The sequence below is a fragment of the Amia ocellicauda genome, chromosome 9 (genome assembly GCF_036373705.1).
Source record: "Amia ocellicauda isolate fAmiCal2 chromosome 9, fAmiCal2.hap1, whole genome shotgun sequence".
Taxonomy (NCBI): Eukaryota; Metazoa; Chordata; class Actinopteri; order Amiiformes; family Amiidae; genus Amia; species Amia ocellicauda.
Genome location: NC_089858.1, coordinates 39,857,717 through 39,878,783, shown reverse-complemented (window position 1 = coordinate 39,878,783; position 21,067 = coordinate 39,857,717). Strand labels below are relative to the sequence as shown.

Genomic DNA, 21,067 nt, shown 5'->3' with positions numbered 1-21,067 from the left:
GAGGAATGCAAACACTGGTCCGAAACTAAGGATGGAAGCAATTTACATGGATTAGAACTCAACAGCAGGGAGTGAAATAAGAGGCCCATTGTAGAGTGGTTGTTACTCCGCTACAAACTCACCCACAAGGACGGTAGGTGAAGACTATGTAGCTCTCTTCCTGCGTCCTCTCTATAAATGTCACGCAGGTGTGTTTCTCCCAGTGACGCATGGCTTGCCGGAATATTGCTCTCTGGCTCCCTAAAAGAAGGAGGAAAAAAAAAAAAAAAAAAAAAAAACACACATGAGGCAAGAGACCTGAGTTTAGGTTTCCCCATTTTCAAACCTGGAAAAAAAATTGAAAATCATGGTTATCATTTCCATTTGCTCTCAATAGTAGAGGAATGTTCCACCCTGGTTCACGAGAGGCCCAGTCCAACAGGATTTACAGAAATTATCAAATAAAAAAGTCTTGGACATTTTCCAATCAGGTGTATTGGTCATTTAGAACAGACACTGGAGTTCCCTTCAGCCCTTAAAGTTCAAAGACTGAAGTGGTTTGCTTAAGAAATCAAATGCTAACAATGGGTTAGAGCATCTGCGGAGACAAATTCAAATCAGCAACAGAGTGTTAAAAAATTGTAGCCAAACTGACTGGGGACTCACGAAGACCAGGCTAGGAAAACATTAACCAACTATTGCATGCAGAAAAGAATCCCAAACATTAAATGGAAGCAGTTGATACCCTCAGTTTCTTTTTACTCTCTGGTCATTATATTATTCCCCACTCTAAAGGACTCTAATAAGGGATAATTTGGAAAGATGTGTTAGGACTCACAGTCCAGAGACCACCAGTTCAGATCTGGGCTGTCATACTGCAGCATAACCTCCTATCACCTGGGCCCAGTTTTTCTAAACCTCTAAAATCAGAATGATCCAGATTTTGTAATCCCCTTTTCTACAATCCAGGATCCGAGTAATCTTGCCGATTTTGTGCCTTTTTTTCAGAAAATAATCAGATAGAAATCATTCTGATCCAGATACCTCAAGATTACAGAATCCTGATTTGAAAAGGCCTCCGTTTAGCATGTTAGGCCAAAAAGACATGAGTGAACTAGACTAAAAAAAGTGTATCAAAGTTTGTATGTTACTTTTATTCACATATACATAAATGAAATGCATAAGATAACTTATAGACAAAATTCAACTCTCAATGGATAAAAAACCCCCACAAAACTTCACATTTCTCTGAAAACTGTTAAAAATTTAATTAATTAATTAATTCAAGGACCCTTTTAATAATAAAGGTTCACTACAGCATCTCTCATTGACCTTCCAGCTGGTCCATTCAGCTGCAATGCTGCCAGTGGTGTGACAGGGCCATCCACTTGGGGCTGTGGAAGATCACCACTGTCATCACGGAGAGGAACTTTCCATGTTTCAGCTATGTTATGAAGGACTGTACAGGCGAGAATTATATTGCATGCTCGCTGTGGCTCAACACGTAGGTAGTTCAGGCATGCAAAGCACCTCTTCAACACTCCATTTAGGTGCTCAATTGTGCTACTGGTTGTTCCATGGGCGCTGTTGAATCTTTCCTCTGCATCAGTGCTTGCTGTGGCAAAAGGTGTCCTTAGCCATGGTAAAGTGGGTTCACACTGTCACCTAGTATGATGCCCTCTGGGGGGCTTTGTTGAAAGATTGTATATCAAGCTGACCTTGCTCCAACAGAAAGAAGCAAAATTGCGCATTCGTCTTCTTCAAAAACAACAGCAAGATGCTGGGGTTAATTTTTCCGATTAAGAACTTTAGACAATTCGTTTTTGTTTATATATTGAGGCATTTGTTCATTATTGGAACATCTTATTTCTTGTGTAAATTTAATAAAATGTAAACATTAAGTACGGTTTATGATTTATAGTCAAGTTGTATATCTTTTCCAAGACTTCCCACTGTGGTAACATCACAATATGCGTCTAAATCCACCCTGAATCCACCCTTCCAGTGCGATCAAGATCATCCAGATTTTCAGCATCAAAACTATCCTTCTCTCACCCTTGAGTTTTGAAAAACCCAAAAACAACATTTAAGCTTCATTAAAGGTAGGATTGGATTACCAGATCCAAATCCCAATCTCAAAGATCAGAATCTCCTTTTTCAGTTTTGAAATACCCAATTCTCCAATTTAATGAAAAACTGGGTCCTGAAGATCACAGTGATAGGCTGGGAATAAACAAAAGTTCAGAAGTTTTAGACCACTACAGGGTGTAATTTTAGAGCAACGCCTCAAAGCAGGATAGACTTGGAGCATCCAGGGTCTTCCAAACAGTTACAAGTGTGTTTTAAGGTCTGTGAAGTTTGGCAATTAATTCAGATTCCAGTGGCCCTTCTGGTATCTTGAAGTCTGCGAGTCTTAGACAAACTTGGAACAGGGTGGCTCCATCCCGTCTCCAAGACATCTTGTACAGCTACAATCTGGTGCAACTCACAGTGCAATCTACTTGGCAAGGAAAGATAAAACTACACTCTGATGGGATACCATCTTCATAAAAAGCCAGCTACCTCCTGGTTTATTAGTATCCCAAAGCAGTCAAAGCACTTTTTCTGTCACACTTATGAATTACCTGATCAGGGCTGGCAGAACACGAGTTGAAAAATGCTTCTTGTTCGCCAACACTTTAACTGGGCAAAAGGAAGTGGTGTTTTCTGGTCTGCCTGCTGTATAATAACACTATTTGATCAACAACCGAAGATCTCTCCCAGTTTAAAGTATTGCATATCAAGGCGTCCAAAAAAACTAATAAATAAAAGGTTGCATGTTTATATTTACCCACCATATTAATGCTTACTAAAACTGCTACAATTTCCCATTCCTTTAATGTTCTGTTTATTAAAGGGATGTCTTGCTAGAACGAATAGGGGGAAATAATTTATTTAGACCTCTTGAATATGAATTTGATTATTAATTTGAAATTAACTGCAATGTACCCTATACCCTATTCTGAGGGTATCTTATTTTCAATTGTAAACACGGTGGGTTTGTTTGGTTAAGGATCTGTATCAGTGTATGCCATATTATAATGTGGTTGTTCATTTGTTTCCTAAACTTCAAAATAGTTTAAAAGGTCTCCAACTATAATAGAGTAATATAGAAGAGAGAGAAAAAAAAAAAACAGGTTGTATCTTGCAGGCTACAGTCTGTGAGAGTTCTGTGCTGGAAAAGACTGCACTTGATATTTTAAGAAGCATTTGCAAACATGGCAAACATAAGCAGACAATCAGAAAGCATTGACAGCGGAATGTGAACCAAGTACATCAATACATGTAAACTTTATACTGTAAACCACCACCAAATCTGTTATTGTGCAATGTTGAAGATGATATAAATCAGTTTCCTGAACATATTTTTCATAGCCAGACACTGACACACTTATTTAATTTAATAAAATATGAAAAATTGGGTGGCCTTACAAGTGAAGTTGAATCTGGAACATTTTGTGGTGTGGTTAAACATAAATACAGGTACGGTTTAGGGGGAAAAACGTTGAATGAGGGCAAAACACATTTAGAGCAATGTGTTCAAATTTTTTGCTGTGCTGTGTTTCACCAAACTATACCCTTCACAGTTTTAGGGCTGTAGTTGTCGTATTCAATTTACAGCCTGCTGAAGAGTATGCTTCAAATTATTCCTTAAATCTAGTAGGAACTGACATTTGAAAAGTAGCAAGTCAAATATTGAACTCCAAAACACAGCTGGACAGCACAGTGCAAATATTCAGGGAGAATGGAGACTGCTTGTACTTCTTGGCTATTTGATACAAATCCGGAAATAGTTGTCTCAGTATGATGGGAAAAGTAAAGTTTTAAGTTTAAGCCAGGCCCAGAGAAGCAGTAAGGTTTCCAAGTTCAAATTTGAAACAAGTTCCCAGAGAGAAGTTCAAAAAGGTATAGTTGATCTCTTAGAAAATAATAATATAAAAAGTTAATTGCATTAAGACATCTAATTTGTCAGTTGCCTTTAACCAAGGTGAGATACACATCTTTTCTAGTCAAAATGTAATGTACTACAAACCCACAATATTAACCATCACTACAGCTATCACAATTCACAACCAGATTACAAAGACAAAGGTTTATATATAGACAATTCTAAGACAAACATAGCACAAATAAAGGAGTCAAAACTAATTAGAAAACAGTACAGGAGTAATGGGTCAGAAAAGGAGAGAAGATAAAGGAAGAGCAACAATAAATTAATTGCAGTTTTTAAACCTCCATAAAACGGTTGTGCTGATTTGTTGATGCTAATTTAAACAGTCTATGTAAGTATGTTGTCTAGACACCTGTAGTAAATAAATTATTCAACAATGTTCTCATACAATTCAGTATCGTGGTAGGTACATGCAGAAGCAAGGAAAAGTATGGCAAAACAAATCGAGTACAGCTGATGCATGCTCCATTAATCCACTAGAAAATATACAGAATACCTAAACATTTAAAACCAGTCGAGACATTTTCTTTGAACTAAATCCATTTAAATGAAGTTGCATCTTCAAAGGGAATAGGGCATTGGGAGCAAGCACTGTGCGGATCAGAAAAGGGTTAAATAATTAATTACAGTGCATGAACAGGCAAATCCTGGGGTGATGCAGAGAATATACCCCAGGAGCCTGAAGGTATAGGATCTCAAATTCAGGATGTAGCTGCTTTTGAAATGAGTCTATGAATGTTGAGGATTTATTTCCATTATAAGCAAAGCACACCACACTGGATTTGTTTTCACCTTGTGCAACACTTAGATGTAGTTACGTATTCTTCTTAAATGCTATAGCCCCTTTTTAACAGATTTGTGGCATCTAAAGAACAACAAATTAGGAAATGTATGTATAGGAAATTTCCATGATGGACAACTTTTTGGATGACTGACTGACTATAAATGACGCATCAGATTCAGTGAGCAACAGGGTTAAGGTTTTGAAATTGTGCTTACTTTGAGGTAAATTATTCTGAATATCTGAAGATATGAAAAATGACTTGCTTTTATAAAGCTTTAATTATAAAATGTCAAGGTTTGCACCAAGATCACGGCTGTCATACAAACCAAGCCGGAAGTGTATGTAATTTATGTACTCCTGCCAATTAAGCATGCATAGTCCAAACCTGAAATTTTATATTCAGTCTTTGAACAGGCCTTGTTATAAATTACCATTTAGATCTGTTCAAGTGTAAAAAATCAATGAACCGATTAACACTTAATTCTCTTCTGGCGGACACAATCTCCACCCTTTTCAAAGGAAATGGGATTTGAAGCTCTGAAGGTTATGGTCTTAAATCATCCCTGGGATCAATTTATGATGAGAGCTTGATAGAGATAATTGGATGGAAGAGTTAACCACAAGCACATACATCTACTGGCAACTACAATGAAATGCAATTTAATCATCCTGTGAGGAACCAAGCAAGAATTTGAGCACTTCCTACGACTTTTTTCACAGTCCACTTTGTGATTGATTTTATAGGGTTAGAAGTAAGTAAATCATTTAAGAAATGAATATTTGGTAAAGGATCCTCATATTATTTGGAACCGTGCGATTCAGTGATTTACTTGTAACAAAATAATCAATAAGTCAACTGCCCTGCTGCTACCAAAAAAAAAAAAAACAACGTTGTCCATTGATCCTCCCCTATTGTATGCAAGAGGAAATGGAGATAAGGGATTCCTAGATGACTTACCATTACGAGTATATTCATTAAAAAGAGGCTTACCGCTAAAATTGCCACTGATGACATAGGGTATGACTCCCTCTGGCCACACCCTCTCTGGCCTAGAGGTCGCTGCCCTCTTTTGCCGTCTCAAAGCCCGCCTTCTCATCTCTGTGATGTTCCGATTAGTCAAATTCGCAGGAGACCCTGGGAGTGAGAGGAAATCAAATTGAAATTAAATACACCTACTTATAGCAAGACCTAGATAGCTTGGAATTCTGCATTTGATTGACAGTGCCTAACCTAGAAGTGCAGTGAAGCCCATCAAAGTGAAGAGGATAAAAATTGTAAAATCATAATTGATAGTTTAAAAATAATTAAAACATTGTGTAACACTATTCCACAGAAAGAGGAAAAACATATACACCCATCCAATCACACACAGCTGTATGTATAAGTGCCATAAGACAAGACATCTGATGCATTCTCACCCTCTATTGCACAACTCACTATGAGGAGTTAATTATTTAATGTGGAAGCTCTTGTATACTGTGTATGATCAGACAAGTTGTTCCAGCAATGGAATGAAGATTTATGTTTATTTTTAATTAAAAGCAGTTCTGTATTTGTATAGAGGCAGCCAAGGAAAACATCAAATATGCACATGCATGAAATAGGACTTCCCCCTCCTTTACCCTATGAAGCAGTTTCTAACAGGTCTTCCTACAAAGTGCCAAGTGATCCACACAAGTTCTCACAGCTGTTCTTCAGTTTTAAATATCTGTTACCTGAGCCAGAGTTTAAACCCCCTGCCTAAAAACTAAATAGGAATAGTCCAACAATCACTTCAGACTCCATTGTTGGTGCCAAGAACCCCCACACCCCCTCCCAAACCTAAGTAAACCTGAATTTAACCCAGGTCCCAGGATCCTCAAGACAATGGACAGAATTCCTTATACTTTGCATTACAATGGATAAGAATAAGGAATACTTCAGGAAAATGAAGTAGCTGCATGGAGACACTATATTGTTGGAACAGCAGCAAATGCTCTCCAAGTTGACAATTAAGCAACAATTGTATCCTTTTCTAGTTTACTCACTGTCCTAGCATCACCACTAAATGCTATCCAAGATCATAGTTATGCAGTCTAACAACGTATTTACCTATGGTGCATTGCGGTAATATTTATTTTATTAACACTGAAGGGATTAATGAATACGTGTATATAGAGGTATATCAGACATATTCCCAAGCTTTAACTTGAAATCAGTTGAGCACATGTCCAAAGAAAACACTCCAGTTTGAGACCCACCACTATTCAATGGGTGTCAGCATCACCCTTCTCAGCATATAAAGAGGGATCCATCAAATTTGGAGACGAAACGATAGCGTTTGTAGGGCAAGGGTGTGCCGAGTTTCTCCAAATCAGAGCGGAACCCAACCTTGGAACTGGAGAGCTGGCTGGATTCCGAGTAGTTCTCTCCCTTCCTCAAACTCAAACATACACACACGCGCACACACACACACACTTCCCTTGGCAGCAGGAGTGGGGCAGCTGTCTCAGAACACAACTCTAGCAAAGAGTTATTGCACTCTAATTACCTGCTCAACTGCACACTGAGAGATGGCAGTCTGTTCACAACTGGGGCTCACATCCCGTTCAACTAGCAAACCCTGGGGTACCCAAATATGTTTCAGTGTGTGTTTGGTAAAATTGGCGTGTATCTGGCTTGCAGCATCGCACTTTTATTTGAACAAGTGTCATAGGGTTTTACAAAGAGCATAAGAAAAAAGCATTGGTATTCAGAAGCAAAATGGAGAACGGACGCTCATTGATAATGAGCAATTACCCATTTGCCAGAGGATCTCGCAGCCAGCTCCACCCAACCCTAGCCTGGGTCTCCTCTTCTGATTGTACACATTCTCTTCTGAATTAGTAGCACAGCTTGAATGAAAACCCACAACCATCAGGCTACAGGACGCCATTTTGCATTCACTAACAAGCAGTAAGGACATCAAATTTTATTTAAAAAAAAGGACCTTGAATATCATTATACTTTTTCAGTCCACACTTTACACAGACTGAAATTACAATTAAACGGAGACGAGGAGATTTTTGAAAACTTGGACGGATTTTGTTCTGCAACACCAGACTACATTTTAGATATTAATTCACATTGGCCATTTCAGTATCCTTCACTACATTTGCTGTAGCTGGTGAATGTTGTACTGTGTAACTGTGAATTCTTCATAGCCATCTGATAGTATGTTAAACAAATTTGAACAGTAACTTACACGTCTAGTTATTGACAGTTCCTTGTAAGATTACAATCCTTTTTTTCCCCTTGAAAACCAACTTGAAAATCTCAAATCATTTTCATAAAGACTACGGACCCTCGGCCCAATTTCAAGAATAAAATGCAATGGGAATATGCATCTTTTACTGGATTAGGGATCACTGATCACAAATTGAGCTCATCTAAGTGGTGTGGAGAAGAGATGGATGACTTTTGAACCATCTGGAAACAGTTCAAGAACACCACATATCTGGTGGTCAGTGTGAGTGGGAAGAATTAACTTGGAAAAGGGTGGGGGGCTTAATTGGCAAGACCAAGCATGCACTATCACTATATAGGGTGAGAAGATTAAACTTGTCAAGCAACTCCAAATACCTAACATTTTGAATACCATTTGTGCTTTAACATTACAAAGAACATTTTTGATCATGTCTCTGAAACCACAAATAATTTAGACATTCATCATAAATATCTATTGAACAACTACTTATGTGATTAAGCAACACTCAGACAGATTCTGTTTTAGACATGTTCAAAGACTGCCATATTCACAAGGGAGTGGTCTGAATCACTACAGCATATGTTGTTTGCAGGCACATTTGTCCATGTCTTTTGTTCATGGAGACTTGTAAAGTGTTATATAAATGTAAAATATTCTGTGTATTCAGTAGTTTAAAAATCAGTAGTCTGCTGTCAATTACCTGCAATGATTGTGCCTGCTCTATTGTAAGGTCAGTGTTTATACAGTTGAGTTTTTACCATTGAGGTAAACAACCTTGCTCAAGGCTTTCAATTGTGTCTCATGCTGCTCCGAGACCCATTAGCGAAACTCAAAGCTTGCGTGTCATTGAAATACCGTTGAAATAGTTTGGCAGGTATTTTAAATCACAGAATCAGTAGAGACCGTAACACCAAGAAGAAAGTGAACTAAAAGCAAAGTCTGAGGGCAACATCACAGGTAGGTACAAGAAAGTAAAAAATAATGGTAGAACATTGAGAAATACATGCATGGGCAAACACTGGGGGAAAAACATGGGAACACTGCCCAATTAACATGCAAGCCTCCCATGGTCCATAAGGGAGCCAATTTTTAAGGAAGTCTTTCATGCCTTCAATTACAGACATCAGTGAATCAATCATGAATGTAGCTGTTCACAATCACCTGTGCTTCCAGGTCTGCATTTACTGAAAGTTTTCCAAGTTGCTCATGTTTTAAAATATAATATTGTAACTAAAAACAATGTTTGAAGCCTACATAGGTTTTATGGCAGATGACGGGATCTCTGGCAAACTCACCAGTAGTTTCGTTGAGTTTTTGGATGGTGTGGCGGGTCAAGTCCACAATTCGATCCACTTTGAACATGCGGAGGTCTTCTTCATCGAGGGCAATATCTCCCAGAAAGGCAGCTGGGTTAAAGAAAGAGAGAGAGGTTGGATGAGATCCTCAAAGTTCAGTTAATTACAAAAACATTGCACAGACAAAAAAAAAATGCAACAAAAGGAAATATAAAGCATAGTGACAATCTACTATAAAAAAAACAAGTTACAACACTATTTGCAAGAATATAGTGTATTGTCTTTTCATACTTCTATACATATCTATAGACCCCTATGATAGCTATGGATTATAATAAATATATAGATTCTAAAAAGGTGGCAAGAATGTCTGCTTAAAAAAAAAAAAAAGGAGCAACATGAAATGTTACATCGAACTCTCCTAAATGAAGCAGTAATTAAAACATGGAGATGGTATTAAGTATTTTAATTAAGACTAAATTTTCTACAAAATCGCTTGCGGCATGAAATCGTGGTCAATAATTAGACTGAGTCTTGAAAATGTTCCAAGTAGAAGAGCAAATAAGAGTAACAAACTTCAGGTTATTGACTGAGCATGAGTGGTTGCCCGGCATTACGGCCAAAGCTCTAGCTTTTCACACCCTAGAGCTTTATAAGTGCCAGTCGCTCTGGGGCACACATTAAAACTAACCTGACAGGCGGGCACAACATGTTTGAGAAGAAAAGGTTTCTTGGCAAAGGCAGGCAGGCAAAAACTGGATTTACCATTTCTAGCCCACACAAACCACAGCTACATAGAATAAAATGTAGACCTGTATACCTGTTCATTCATTGTTCTTTTTCCTAACCACTTCTAATGTGTACGTTTAATTTGCTTTGTTGTCTTGGGTCATGGATGTTATTTTATAAACCCAAGGAAAACACAAAGTACAAGATCGGATTGTGAATACTTTTCCCATGCTCATTATTAGTGATTCCAATATCAGATTGTGAAAAAACAAACAAAAAATGATTTGATAAACTAATATTCAATTGTCCTTTATTGAACTGAAAATTGCTTCTCATTTATCATGCTGACTGGACAAACAAAACAAAAAAATCTGAAACATTAAATCACTGGGATACAGGCTCTTACAATTACTAATAAATATATTAAAATCAAAGAAATTGTATAACACATAATCCACTGTGACTCAGTCAGCAGCATCAGACCAATATTCAAAATGCCCAATTACTGAAACACAGCATTGTCCAGACATGCAAGGAATGCCAGTAAATAGAAAATCTGCTGAATTGTAAGACGCGTGTAGAGAAAATTCCTAAAACAGAATATGCTTCCCTTCGTTTTAATTACGCTGGCTGCAGAGTTCCATTCAGAATAACTTCTGATTTCATTTAGTATGTAGTCTTCCGATTCGATTTGGTCTCAAAGCCTGGGTTAAACTTTTTATGAAAAGGTGACAATGCAAGCTGTGTGCGCTTGTCCGAGACACATTTACGTGTAGGCACTGGACACTTAATGCTTGTTATTTAATGTCATCGAGAGCCAATTTCCACATAAATGCATGGGCAAGTTAACAGAGTTAGAAATGCTTATCTGCATAATTGGCTTAAGAGACTAGAAGCTGATTAACCAGGAAATGGACCAATCTGCAATATAATGGTAATGTCCCACAATGCAATGCTATTTCAGTCCGACAAAAGATGTGCCAAAAGTATGGATTTAATTCATTAACCAAAAGAGAAGATCAGCAATACTACAATACTGGACTTTAACCCCCTTTAGGCAAGTGTACCTTGTTCAATTAATGCACTACTGCCTTCACTGTTATTCACTGCACTGGGTCTAGTGTAGTGAAGAACATGCTGAACCCATCCTGTCAAATCTATGATCAACTATGGTAAACCCAGAGTAAAACACAGATTTTCATTTTAACGAGGTAAACAATAAGGGCTAGTTCTAACTACCCTAGCCCTAGATTCACTGTGTGAGGTTATTCTTTTTGCCCCTACCCCCTGGCCTCAAACCCCCCCCTCACAAACTCCTCACAGTATCTTGTTATTTGAGTAGCTGACACTCAGACTCGCAGGAGCATATTCATAAAACTTTTACTGTAACGCTAAGTTAACACCTGGTTTCTCCCAAAGAGAAAGAAGGCTAAGAAGTTCATATTAAACTTTCACATACCTTGATTAGCACTAGTCTTGCACTACTCTACCTAAAATAGTAAAACCAGTGAACACATACATAGTAAAGCATTTGAATTTACATATTATATAGTTGACATTGTTTTTCATATTGTAATAAAGGGACGGTAACTTTAATATTAAAGTTTTATGGCTAGGGTCCCGACGTACAGACACAGACTGCTGTCTCGATACTTCCCTTATATCTCGGGGGAAGATCCAAGAGAGACAAAGCTGTGTATAAACTTGATATAAATTTTATAAACGGCACCTTTTGTAAGAGCTTAGGAATACAGAAGGGGTTAAGAGCACCAGACACATTCAGTACAGCAATAAAACATATCAATTACTGGCTGCGAACTAGTGAGCAAATGTGAAGCTTTTGTAGTAGTACTAATATTAATTGCATTCCAAAATGCTGATTTGAAGAGACCTACCAAATCTGCAGTCTCCAACCCAGGTTACGTCTCCAAATCAATTCTAGGTACCTTTCATATGATATCAGGACCGCAGTCCCTGACCACCTTCTGGAGTTTACTCAAGACACAGACTGTACCTATTACAGCAGCATAACCTCCTGGGCTGCTCAGCACTGACTATTTTGCACTTTATTAAACTATGCTTCCTGCATATTTCTGTATTGTCAGCATTTCTATTGTGCTACTGTGACTTCTATGCTGTGCCCTCTCTTCAGCATATACCTGGGACCTAAGTGTATTACGCCTGCACCCATCAGCTCATTGTACAAGAAAAACAAATTAAAAAAAAAGTAATTCATAAACTAATTAAATGAAAATAAAAATCTATATTAACAAAATAAAAATAGTTAAATGGCACTGCCAGCCAGTGTTAATTTTGGCAGCCATTTTAGATTTAGGTTTAGTCTTTGTCTTTTGACTAAAATGCTTATCAGTCTGCTGCACAGTCCAAAGTTTACAAGCACCACAGTATCAAATTCATTCACCTGGAATCTTAACACTTTCCTCTCTAGGTTGCATTAGTTGTTCAAAGCCACCAAATACTAATATCTACAGTATAATGACTAACACATATTCAACAAAATGAATTGCCGGATAACAGTTTCAATGGAGAGTGCAAATCATTGCATTAACACATACCTACTACTGGGGAAACTAGATTGACATGGGTGCTCAACTTTAACACCGTGCTCCGTGCCTTATAGACCACAGTCAGAGCATCCCTGCATTCAACAGGACTTCCCCTCAGATCACTGGAACTAGAACTAGAACCCAGCTGGCCTATTTGGGATCTTCAGATGGGGCTGGGTCAGCCCGTCTCTCCCAGTGACCTCTGAGGGTTTCACAATCACTCTGCAGACCGTCAAGCACAGCAGTAGGGAGAGAGGTGCAGTATGTGGGAGGGATGTGTGGTTTCCTGAAGCAAAAGCACTGAAAGTCACCAGCTTGGAGGGAGACATATTTCTGTGAGTAGCTCACTGTTGCTACTATTGTCTGATCACTTTGCGAAGGGCTGAGAACAGTGCCGTTGGCTGCAGGCTACACTTACAGACTATTCCTACATCTACAAACAGCTCCAGTCACCTAATTGGTCTCCAGAGCTCTTCGAGACCTTAGTAACATCATAAATCTCCCCCACTCCTCCTGAAATCAGAGCATCCAAGTAGTTTAGAGCTAAACAAAAACTTTGGGGGATTACTGCCAGCTAAATCTGGAGGAGCAGTTTAGATGCAACTACAAAATGTGTTTTCTAAAACCAACCGACTAGAAAAAGTGAACTGCAGGGCTAAATCAGGTGGAGACACCGTTTTGCAATCAAGCAATCAAATCCTATTATGGTGCATCCCAATTCCCTAATCAACCTTGTGCCCATGGTCTCCAACTGTATTATCTTCGACTATATCAGATGTGGAATGGAATTACAGAGAATTAAATGAGAATTTAAATACAATTTCTGTAACGTAATTTACCAATAAACTGCTGCCTTGGTCCGGGAGAATTAATCAGGTTATCAGGAAAATCAGGCTGATTAATCAGGTTTAATAGATTCAATCAGCGCCTATTGATCGTCACAATCTGGAACAAACTCCCCAGTGATGTGGTTGAAGCTGAAGATTTGGGAACATTCAAAAATAGACTGGATAGGATCCTTAGATCACTAGGTTATTAATGGTCACCAAACGAGCACAATGGGGCGAATGGCCTCCTCTTGTTTGTAAACTTTATGTTCTTATGGTAATATTGACTAAATCCATAATTAGTACAATTAAGTATGGCCCTTGACTACTTCAACAAAAACTGACCAAAAACAAGATGGCTTTATATAAATGAGAGTTGAGAATATGCAAAAGGAATAATCCTTTCAGACTCTCTCAGCATTAGGTCCTTGTGTTATAGCAACCCCTGTCCTTTGGGAGTGGAGTCTTTTAGGGATTGTAGGGGACCTGAATCATTGGGTCAATGTCAATGTTGATTGCGTAAGCTAACATAAAAATTAAGTAAATGATTTGCAAATGTTTTCAATTTCTGAAGACCAGAAATATGGAAGAAATCACAGTAAACAGTTTAATTGAAAAAATGTGCAGTACATTATTATGTCTCTGTAGGTTATTCAACACATACAATTCTTTCTACTTCTACAGGTCTTACATTTCTGGATCTCTAAACTCTCCGGTAGACCCCATCCCATAACGACATAACCTTTCCCAAGACCACCTGAAGCAAACTGACAGATTAAAGTTTTGAGAGTCTGACTGGAATGAAAAACCAAAGACCACATTGCCCTCCAGCTCCAGGGCTGGAGAACACAGTAATTTTCCACTATCTTTCATCTCATGCTCTTTATCTACTGTTCCTTGGCTTCTGTAAAGTCAATTTGGCTGCCTTTTGAAAATATTTTTTAAAGTATTAACTGGCCATTTAAATGGGGATTAACGTGTCAGCAGAAATCCAATACTTCCAAGATTTTTTTTTTTATATAAAAACATTAAAACATGGGTCAATGCCAAACTCATCACAACCACCATTTTGGTCTGGCTTCATGCCTGGTCCTGTAGGGCCTCATGGACTTCTGGTTTTTGTTGCACCTTAAATCTAATCAGTTCTCAAATTCCACTTATTCCCTATTGATTTACAGAGGTTATACTCCCTATAAAACCTGAATGGCTGTGGATCTCCAGTAGTAGACTAACATATTACTAATTTAATGCCTAAGCACTGAAGATTACATCAGCTACTCAATTGGAATTGTGATGAATTGCTTATATTTTGTCACTTTGAAGCACATTCCCAAATCTTATTAAAAAAAAATATATGTATTTGTAGATTGGGGAAAAAAACACTATTCACTCATGAAGGCCCAAGCTTTCCCAGTCTTATTTTTGGCTGCTATACTTTCCTTTTGGTTTTAATTGTGGAAACTGAAATCTTAATTACAATCCAGGTCAACAGAAATGCCCACAAGTGGTAAACTACAGTTTGCAGTCTAGCTTCCTGGTGATGACATCACTAATTCAGTAGACATGGGAACATAAACCATACATTAGGTTTTTACTCTGCAAAGAAAATCCAAAACTGGACAAAGTCAAAGTCTTTGCTTAAAATTTGTCTAGACTTTTTTCCTGTCATTGTACTTTTATTTCTACAATAGTGAGTTGGACCTCTTTTTATTTCTTATTCGTCATGTTAATGCAGCACAATTGAGACTGCCAACATATATTCACACACACAAGTACAATTAAAAACTAGAATAAATATGAAGAGGAAAAGGTTCTCTTGGGGAAAGAAACTGTATTGAATAACTACAATAAAGCCAGAAGAGTGTTTGCCAACCTCACTACTTAACCAGTGCCCCTTCTTAGATTAATGCTGTATAAAAGATCAAGAGCAACTCCGAATACTATAGGGATAAACCGAAATCAGGCATTAATGAAACCAATTAGGTGAAGAATCTTGACTTGCAACATCAGGAAGGTTTGAACACATGCCTGAAATACCACAAAGCTCCTTGATATCTTTATATGACAATTTAAATCGATTGAGGTTTAATCTGCAGGATTCTAGAAGATGCACGCAAATTCAAGATCCATCAGATGAAAAGACAAAACAAAACTTAGATCATGGAAGCATAACTCTCATATCGCTCATTTTCTTTTTGGACGCTTCTGGATAATTCTAATGATAGTTCTTCCAGACTTTACAGCTTTATTGTTGCCAGGATCCGTCTCTTTACCAAAACTCATTTATTTGAAAGCCTACTGAAATATCAAAACACTGTGCTCTTGGGTATCTTTTCAAAGAGATTACAAAACTCTCTGCAACCAGTTTTAAATCAACCTGAGCTGAACCCAAAGAAAAAAAAAAAGTTTTTTTTATCATCTTCATAATGACATTATCCTTCAAGAAAAGACGATGGGCATCAATATGTTAATACAGCTCTTATAATCTCTTTAAAATAACTATTATAATATTAACCATACATAAACAAAACAACCTATGTTTTTGTTTTTAATGTTCCTAGATCTCACTGAAAAAAATAAGGAAGATATGGTTTAGGAGACAAAAAAAATAAAAAGGTGGTAAAACATTCTTTGCAGAGCTCAAACAGACATGCTAATAGGCTGACATTAAATAAAGATTAGTGTCTAACTGTAAGCATTCTTTTCTCTTCAATTATAATGAGGAGAAATTAATAACAATTTCATTCAGAATGACAAAGTTTGCTCCATCTAACCACGTTTTTCAGAGCATCGTTAGCACAGCTACCTACAAATTGTCTGACATAAGATAAAAAAAAAAAAAAAAAAAAAACAGATAGCAGCTAAAAGCAGTTACAAAAGAGCGAAGCAATCAGTAGTTATAGTAACGAAAGGGTGAACAATCCTAAATCAGAGAAGAATTTGAGGTTTACACTTACTTAGCTGGTAAAAACTCGAGAAGGTCCGAGGTCCGGACCACAGCGACCTCTGAACAGTAGTCCGGACCTCGGAAACTGTATGCATATGAACACTTACTGTCTGATTTGTATTTTGTAAGACATAACTATATAGGCTACTTAGTGGTTAACATACTTAATCCCTTCACTACTGTACAGAATAATAACAGTAAATCCATTATCATCATTATAACAGTAGGGCTAATAATTATAATAGTAATATGTAATATTATGTTAAAAATTAGGATTGTAATTTGGATATGTGCAAGTCGTCAACATATTCTACATTAAATGGATTTTAGACTCTGTATCCAAGAAAACAAAACAAATCCCATCCCAGTTTGCGCTACGTGATCTGGACCACTCAGTGGATCACAGTGCCGAGGTCCGGACCTCGGACCTCAAAATGCTTCAACCCCTACTGCTCTGCTGTGTCAGTCACTGCTGTTAACTGATTCACAAAACTGCGAGTTTTCGCACGTGTGCGGGTCCTTGGTGGGAACGAATTGACATGCTCCCCACATGCGCGTGTTTAGAACGTCACTGAAGAAAAAACATCAAATCTGGAACACTGATGAGACTTGGAAGAAGCTGACAAAGTCCTCTGGTGTCAGGGCATTCATTTAGACAAAAAATCTTAGTAAATGAAATATCAGGTCCCCCCTAGTTCAACGTTCTCTCTCTTAAGGGGGATCCCGGACCCCCAGCTCCCCTTCAATTCGAACACTGCATTTAATACTATAGCTCTGGAAAAAATTGAGACCACTTAACATTGATTTCTGAACTTGGAGTGGTCTAATTTATTTCCAGAGCTGTATACTTAACTGCTATAACAGTCAGTGCAATGGGCCATTTAAGAGCCTTTCATTTTCTGCACAAACCAATTTCGGAATAACCTTCAGATATCATTACCACAATATGTTCTCTCCCCCTGTAGGAGTGTTAGATTCAATGCATCTTAGAGTGACTAAGCAGTACCCTTTAGTCATTCACATCTGAGACCAAGCTGAGCAATTCACTCAGGTGATGACAAGTAACAGTTGTTCTAAAATTGGTCCATCCTCAGGCCACCACTTTCTTCCACTGGATTTGTACAGTAAAAGCTACAGACAGGGCCCTTATTCTCTTAGAAATTGCCTGCCGGAGTTCATTTCTTATTTCTTGACATTTTTCTTCCTTACATAGCACTAGAATTGGTCAGTTCTAGTTCTTGTCAGAAGCAAAAGGGAAAACCTATACATGCTTTCCTATGTGAATCCGGTATAGAATTAGGAAAAGTCATGTGCGCACATTCCAGGCAACAGAAGACTTCACAGAAATGTGTTGCAAGTGCTGTGCATGGTAACTGGGTGGTATTACCCTGTCCTTTGTTTTGTCATGGATTTCCAAGGCTTGTATTAAGGATTTACTACATTTTTCCATCCTTTACTATAACTTTGCTTTTCCTGACTTTCTGGTTTTACCATGGGATACTTAGAGCCATAAAGGATAAATCAAGGAAATTGATAGCAAATAATTCAGCATTACAGAAAACCTACCCATCACCAATTGGAAAACGTCTGTTCTTTTCTTAGATATGCCCAAGCCTTAGGCCTAGACCAAATTAGAACTTTGCCCTAGTTTAAAATCACAAAATTACAAACCTGCACCCAGTCGCAGTTTGATTTATCATTTATTGCCTCTTTCAGCTATATATAAATAAATATGTGATCAGTTATAAGTTGGCATTTTGTGATTTATGGGTGAATCCAAGTTTTGATTTGGTCAAGGCCCAAGTCTGAATTAAGTTGCTGCTATAGTCTTGGAAATACTAAATGTAAAAATTGTAAATGTCTCCACAAGAAGACTATCTGCTGACATTAGTTGAATAACAAGCCTCAGCCGAGGTAACAAATCTCAGCAAAAGACTTTGCTCCTGAAGAGGCAAGTACAAAAAGGCTATATTTATGTTTAAAAGCAATATTTTTGCCAAATATAAAAACACAAGTGAATTTCGTTTTCAATGTAGCTTTCAATTAGCAACTGGTTAATACCTGGAAGTGACCGGTGATTTGACAATTAGTTCAAATAATTAAGATCTGGGGTGGAACAACACTGCAGCCTTTGAGGACTGGAGTTGCCCATCCCTGATCTAGAGGAGATTATTAAGCCCATCTTGCTTTGGTTAATGGTAACTTATTGATCCAAGGATATCATCCAGCCCTTTAATGAAGGGCCTAGCAGGAGTTCTAGAATTTTCCAGATAGGTTTGTGAGCTGGTGGGCCAATGACACCAATGTGGGGCCAGCGCAAGGTTAAGGAACACCTTAGGCAAACGGTCTCCCTGAGCGCCGCTCCCCTGCACCCCTCGGGGACAGGGATGGGCAAGTGGTCAACCAATAAGCAACCTCCTGGTTTTCTTAATACTTGCACAGGGGTGAAACAAATGTTTATTCTGTAAGTCGCCTTGGACAAAGGAGTCCGATAAGAAATATTAATATTCACATGGAAACCAGGGGCTGGCTGGTCTGAACAATTTCCCTAGGCTGCTTTTCTGAGCCATACGGTTATTGTTCCAAACTACAAAAATGCAAAGTACCACCCTGTTTCCAGTCCTAAAAGCACTTGATTTCCAATGGTATCCTCATTTCCCTTTTCCTTCAGAACAACTTACACAGGAAAAAGTATTAAAATTACTATTCTAGATCTTATTTTTTAAAGAAAATAAAGGTTATTCAATCACTACAGAACTATGGCAAATGGAACAAAATAGTCAATCTCACTTGGGGGACAAATTTGTATTGCCCAATATAGTCTTACAGAGACCTATTGTTTTTGCATTTGGGCCTTAATGAGTTTTCCAGGAGCCATAAAGAGAGAAGGGTCTGTAACCAACGTCTTATTGCAGCACAGATTTAGTGATGGGTCTTTGCAGAGCAGATGCCCCCATAGGAAGCAGAACAGTTCTCTTGAAGTTCTGTGCTGGACAAGAGCAATTTAACTCAAAAGGGTAGAGCTGTCAAAATTCAGATGCATGGTCTTCTAGCCCTGGAGTTCACGAAAAGCACAACGGGGGATTCTGAACGGTAAAACCTGATTTCTACAGAATGCGACAAGGCATTCGACTGCCGTCTTATTACATCGAGGAAAATGTACGAGAAGGCCCAATGCACAAAATAAAAAACTATGGAAACATATGTGACATCACTTGTTCAACTGGGAGATGATCACCTCTTTGTGCAAAACATTGGACCAAATCCCTTTTGAAATGCTCAGCTTGTCTAAATTAAAGTGCATTCTGCTTCTAATTATTAATTAAACAAAAAGCTTGGAAGAATAAGACAGCGGCCTTTATAGGGATTATTGCATTAGAGAGATTCTACTTCAGAGTACTGCAAGCTTGGTGCAGAATTGGTCCACAATAAGCTTAAGATTCAAGGAAAAATAAAATCAAAACAAAAACTATCCTTTCTTGGGGAAAAGGGAAACATCAAGAAATCTAAGCTATAGTTCCAGAGCAAAATGAGAGTCTAGTCTCTAGAACCAAGACCATTTCCAAATTGTGTAAGATCTCTTGTATTTGGCCCCTATATAGACAATATTAACAGGCAGTTTTTGACTATCTTTCAAGTGTAACATAGCAAAGAGTTATAATTCAAGGCAATGGACACCATTGCTTCATTTTCACAAAAGATAAATCCAACAACAAAAAGTGGCATAAGAATCTGCTATAGGACAATACAGGAAGTCAATACTACAGCTTCCTTTGAAGAAACAAAAGTGCTTTTCTATCTAAAAGAAACTTTAGCACTATAATGTGGAGTGCCTTGGAGATAGGTGGATCCAATGAGTAAAGGTATAAAGACCAGATGTTGCAATGCGGAACATAATGACCCTATTTTGGTAATGACACCTGAAAACTGGGAAGATTACAATGAGAAGTGAGGATGGGGATGTGCAAGATTAGGAATGGGATAGAGGAGGCTGAAGGAATAAATTGTGTTTTCACTGGTTTTGATTTTAGAAATATACACTACCAACATTCAGCATTAGTATACGAGAATGCAGTAATGGAACCATGTGGAGTTGGCATGTTATTACTATAAATTATTCCCTCAATACAAACTGCAAGCATATTTCACTTCAGTGCCAATTATCAATGCAAATGTAAAATCACATTTAAGAGTTTTATTTGTATTGTATTGTACTGTGCAACGGGCCTAAAGCATCAGTACTTCGAAGGCTCTTTACAAAAACAGGAAAAAAAAAAAAAAAAAAAAAAAAAAAAAACGTTGGGCAGATGGAAGTTAGGCATTTGTGCATTCTGCCAGTCCCATATGGAACTGCTCTTGCTTCAGTATTTCTGCCAAGTTTGTTACATTTTCAACAGCTGCAAACTTGCATTGTAGAGCCACACATTTGGAAAAACTGAAGAGGGATTTTGATTTAGGAACAATCATGCAAGACATAGTGAAGCCATATGTCCTAGTATAACAGCAGTCCCTGCGCGACATTTAAGATGAAGTGCTCCTTAATTAGGACGGCTTTGGTGAGACAATCTGCAGTTGAAATCTAATACCTGTTCCCAAAAGATGCCCGGTGTGATCTATAGTAACTAGTGGGATGTTTTAATACTGCACTGGAAACAAACCCCTGCCAAATGGACATATGCGTTTTGTTGGCAGCGGGTGCAGAAATTGATGGCAACTGGAGA

At 38.0% G+C, this 21,067-nt stretch overlaps 1 protein-coding gene across 1 annotated transcript in view; it reads right to left on the bottom strand.

The window, feature by feature from the left end:
- Positions 1 to 21,067, bottom strand: part of bmp1a (bone morphogenetic protein 1a) — an 82,389-nt gene that overhangs the window by 42,276 nt on the left and 19,046 nt on the right. Inside the window, exons 2-4 of the mRNA XM_066714475.1 lie at positions 9,277 to 9,387; positions 5,746 to 5,889; positions 123 to 240 (exon numbers count right to left, since the gene is read on the bottom strand). Of these exons, the coding sequence (XP_066570572.1) occupies positions 123 to 240; positions 5,746 to 5,889; positions 9,277 to 9,387 (373 nt within the window). The remainder of the gene's footprint in view (positions 1 to 122; positions 241 to 5,745; positions 5,890 to 9,276; positions 9,388 to 21,067) is intronic.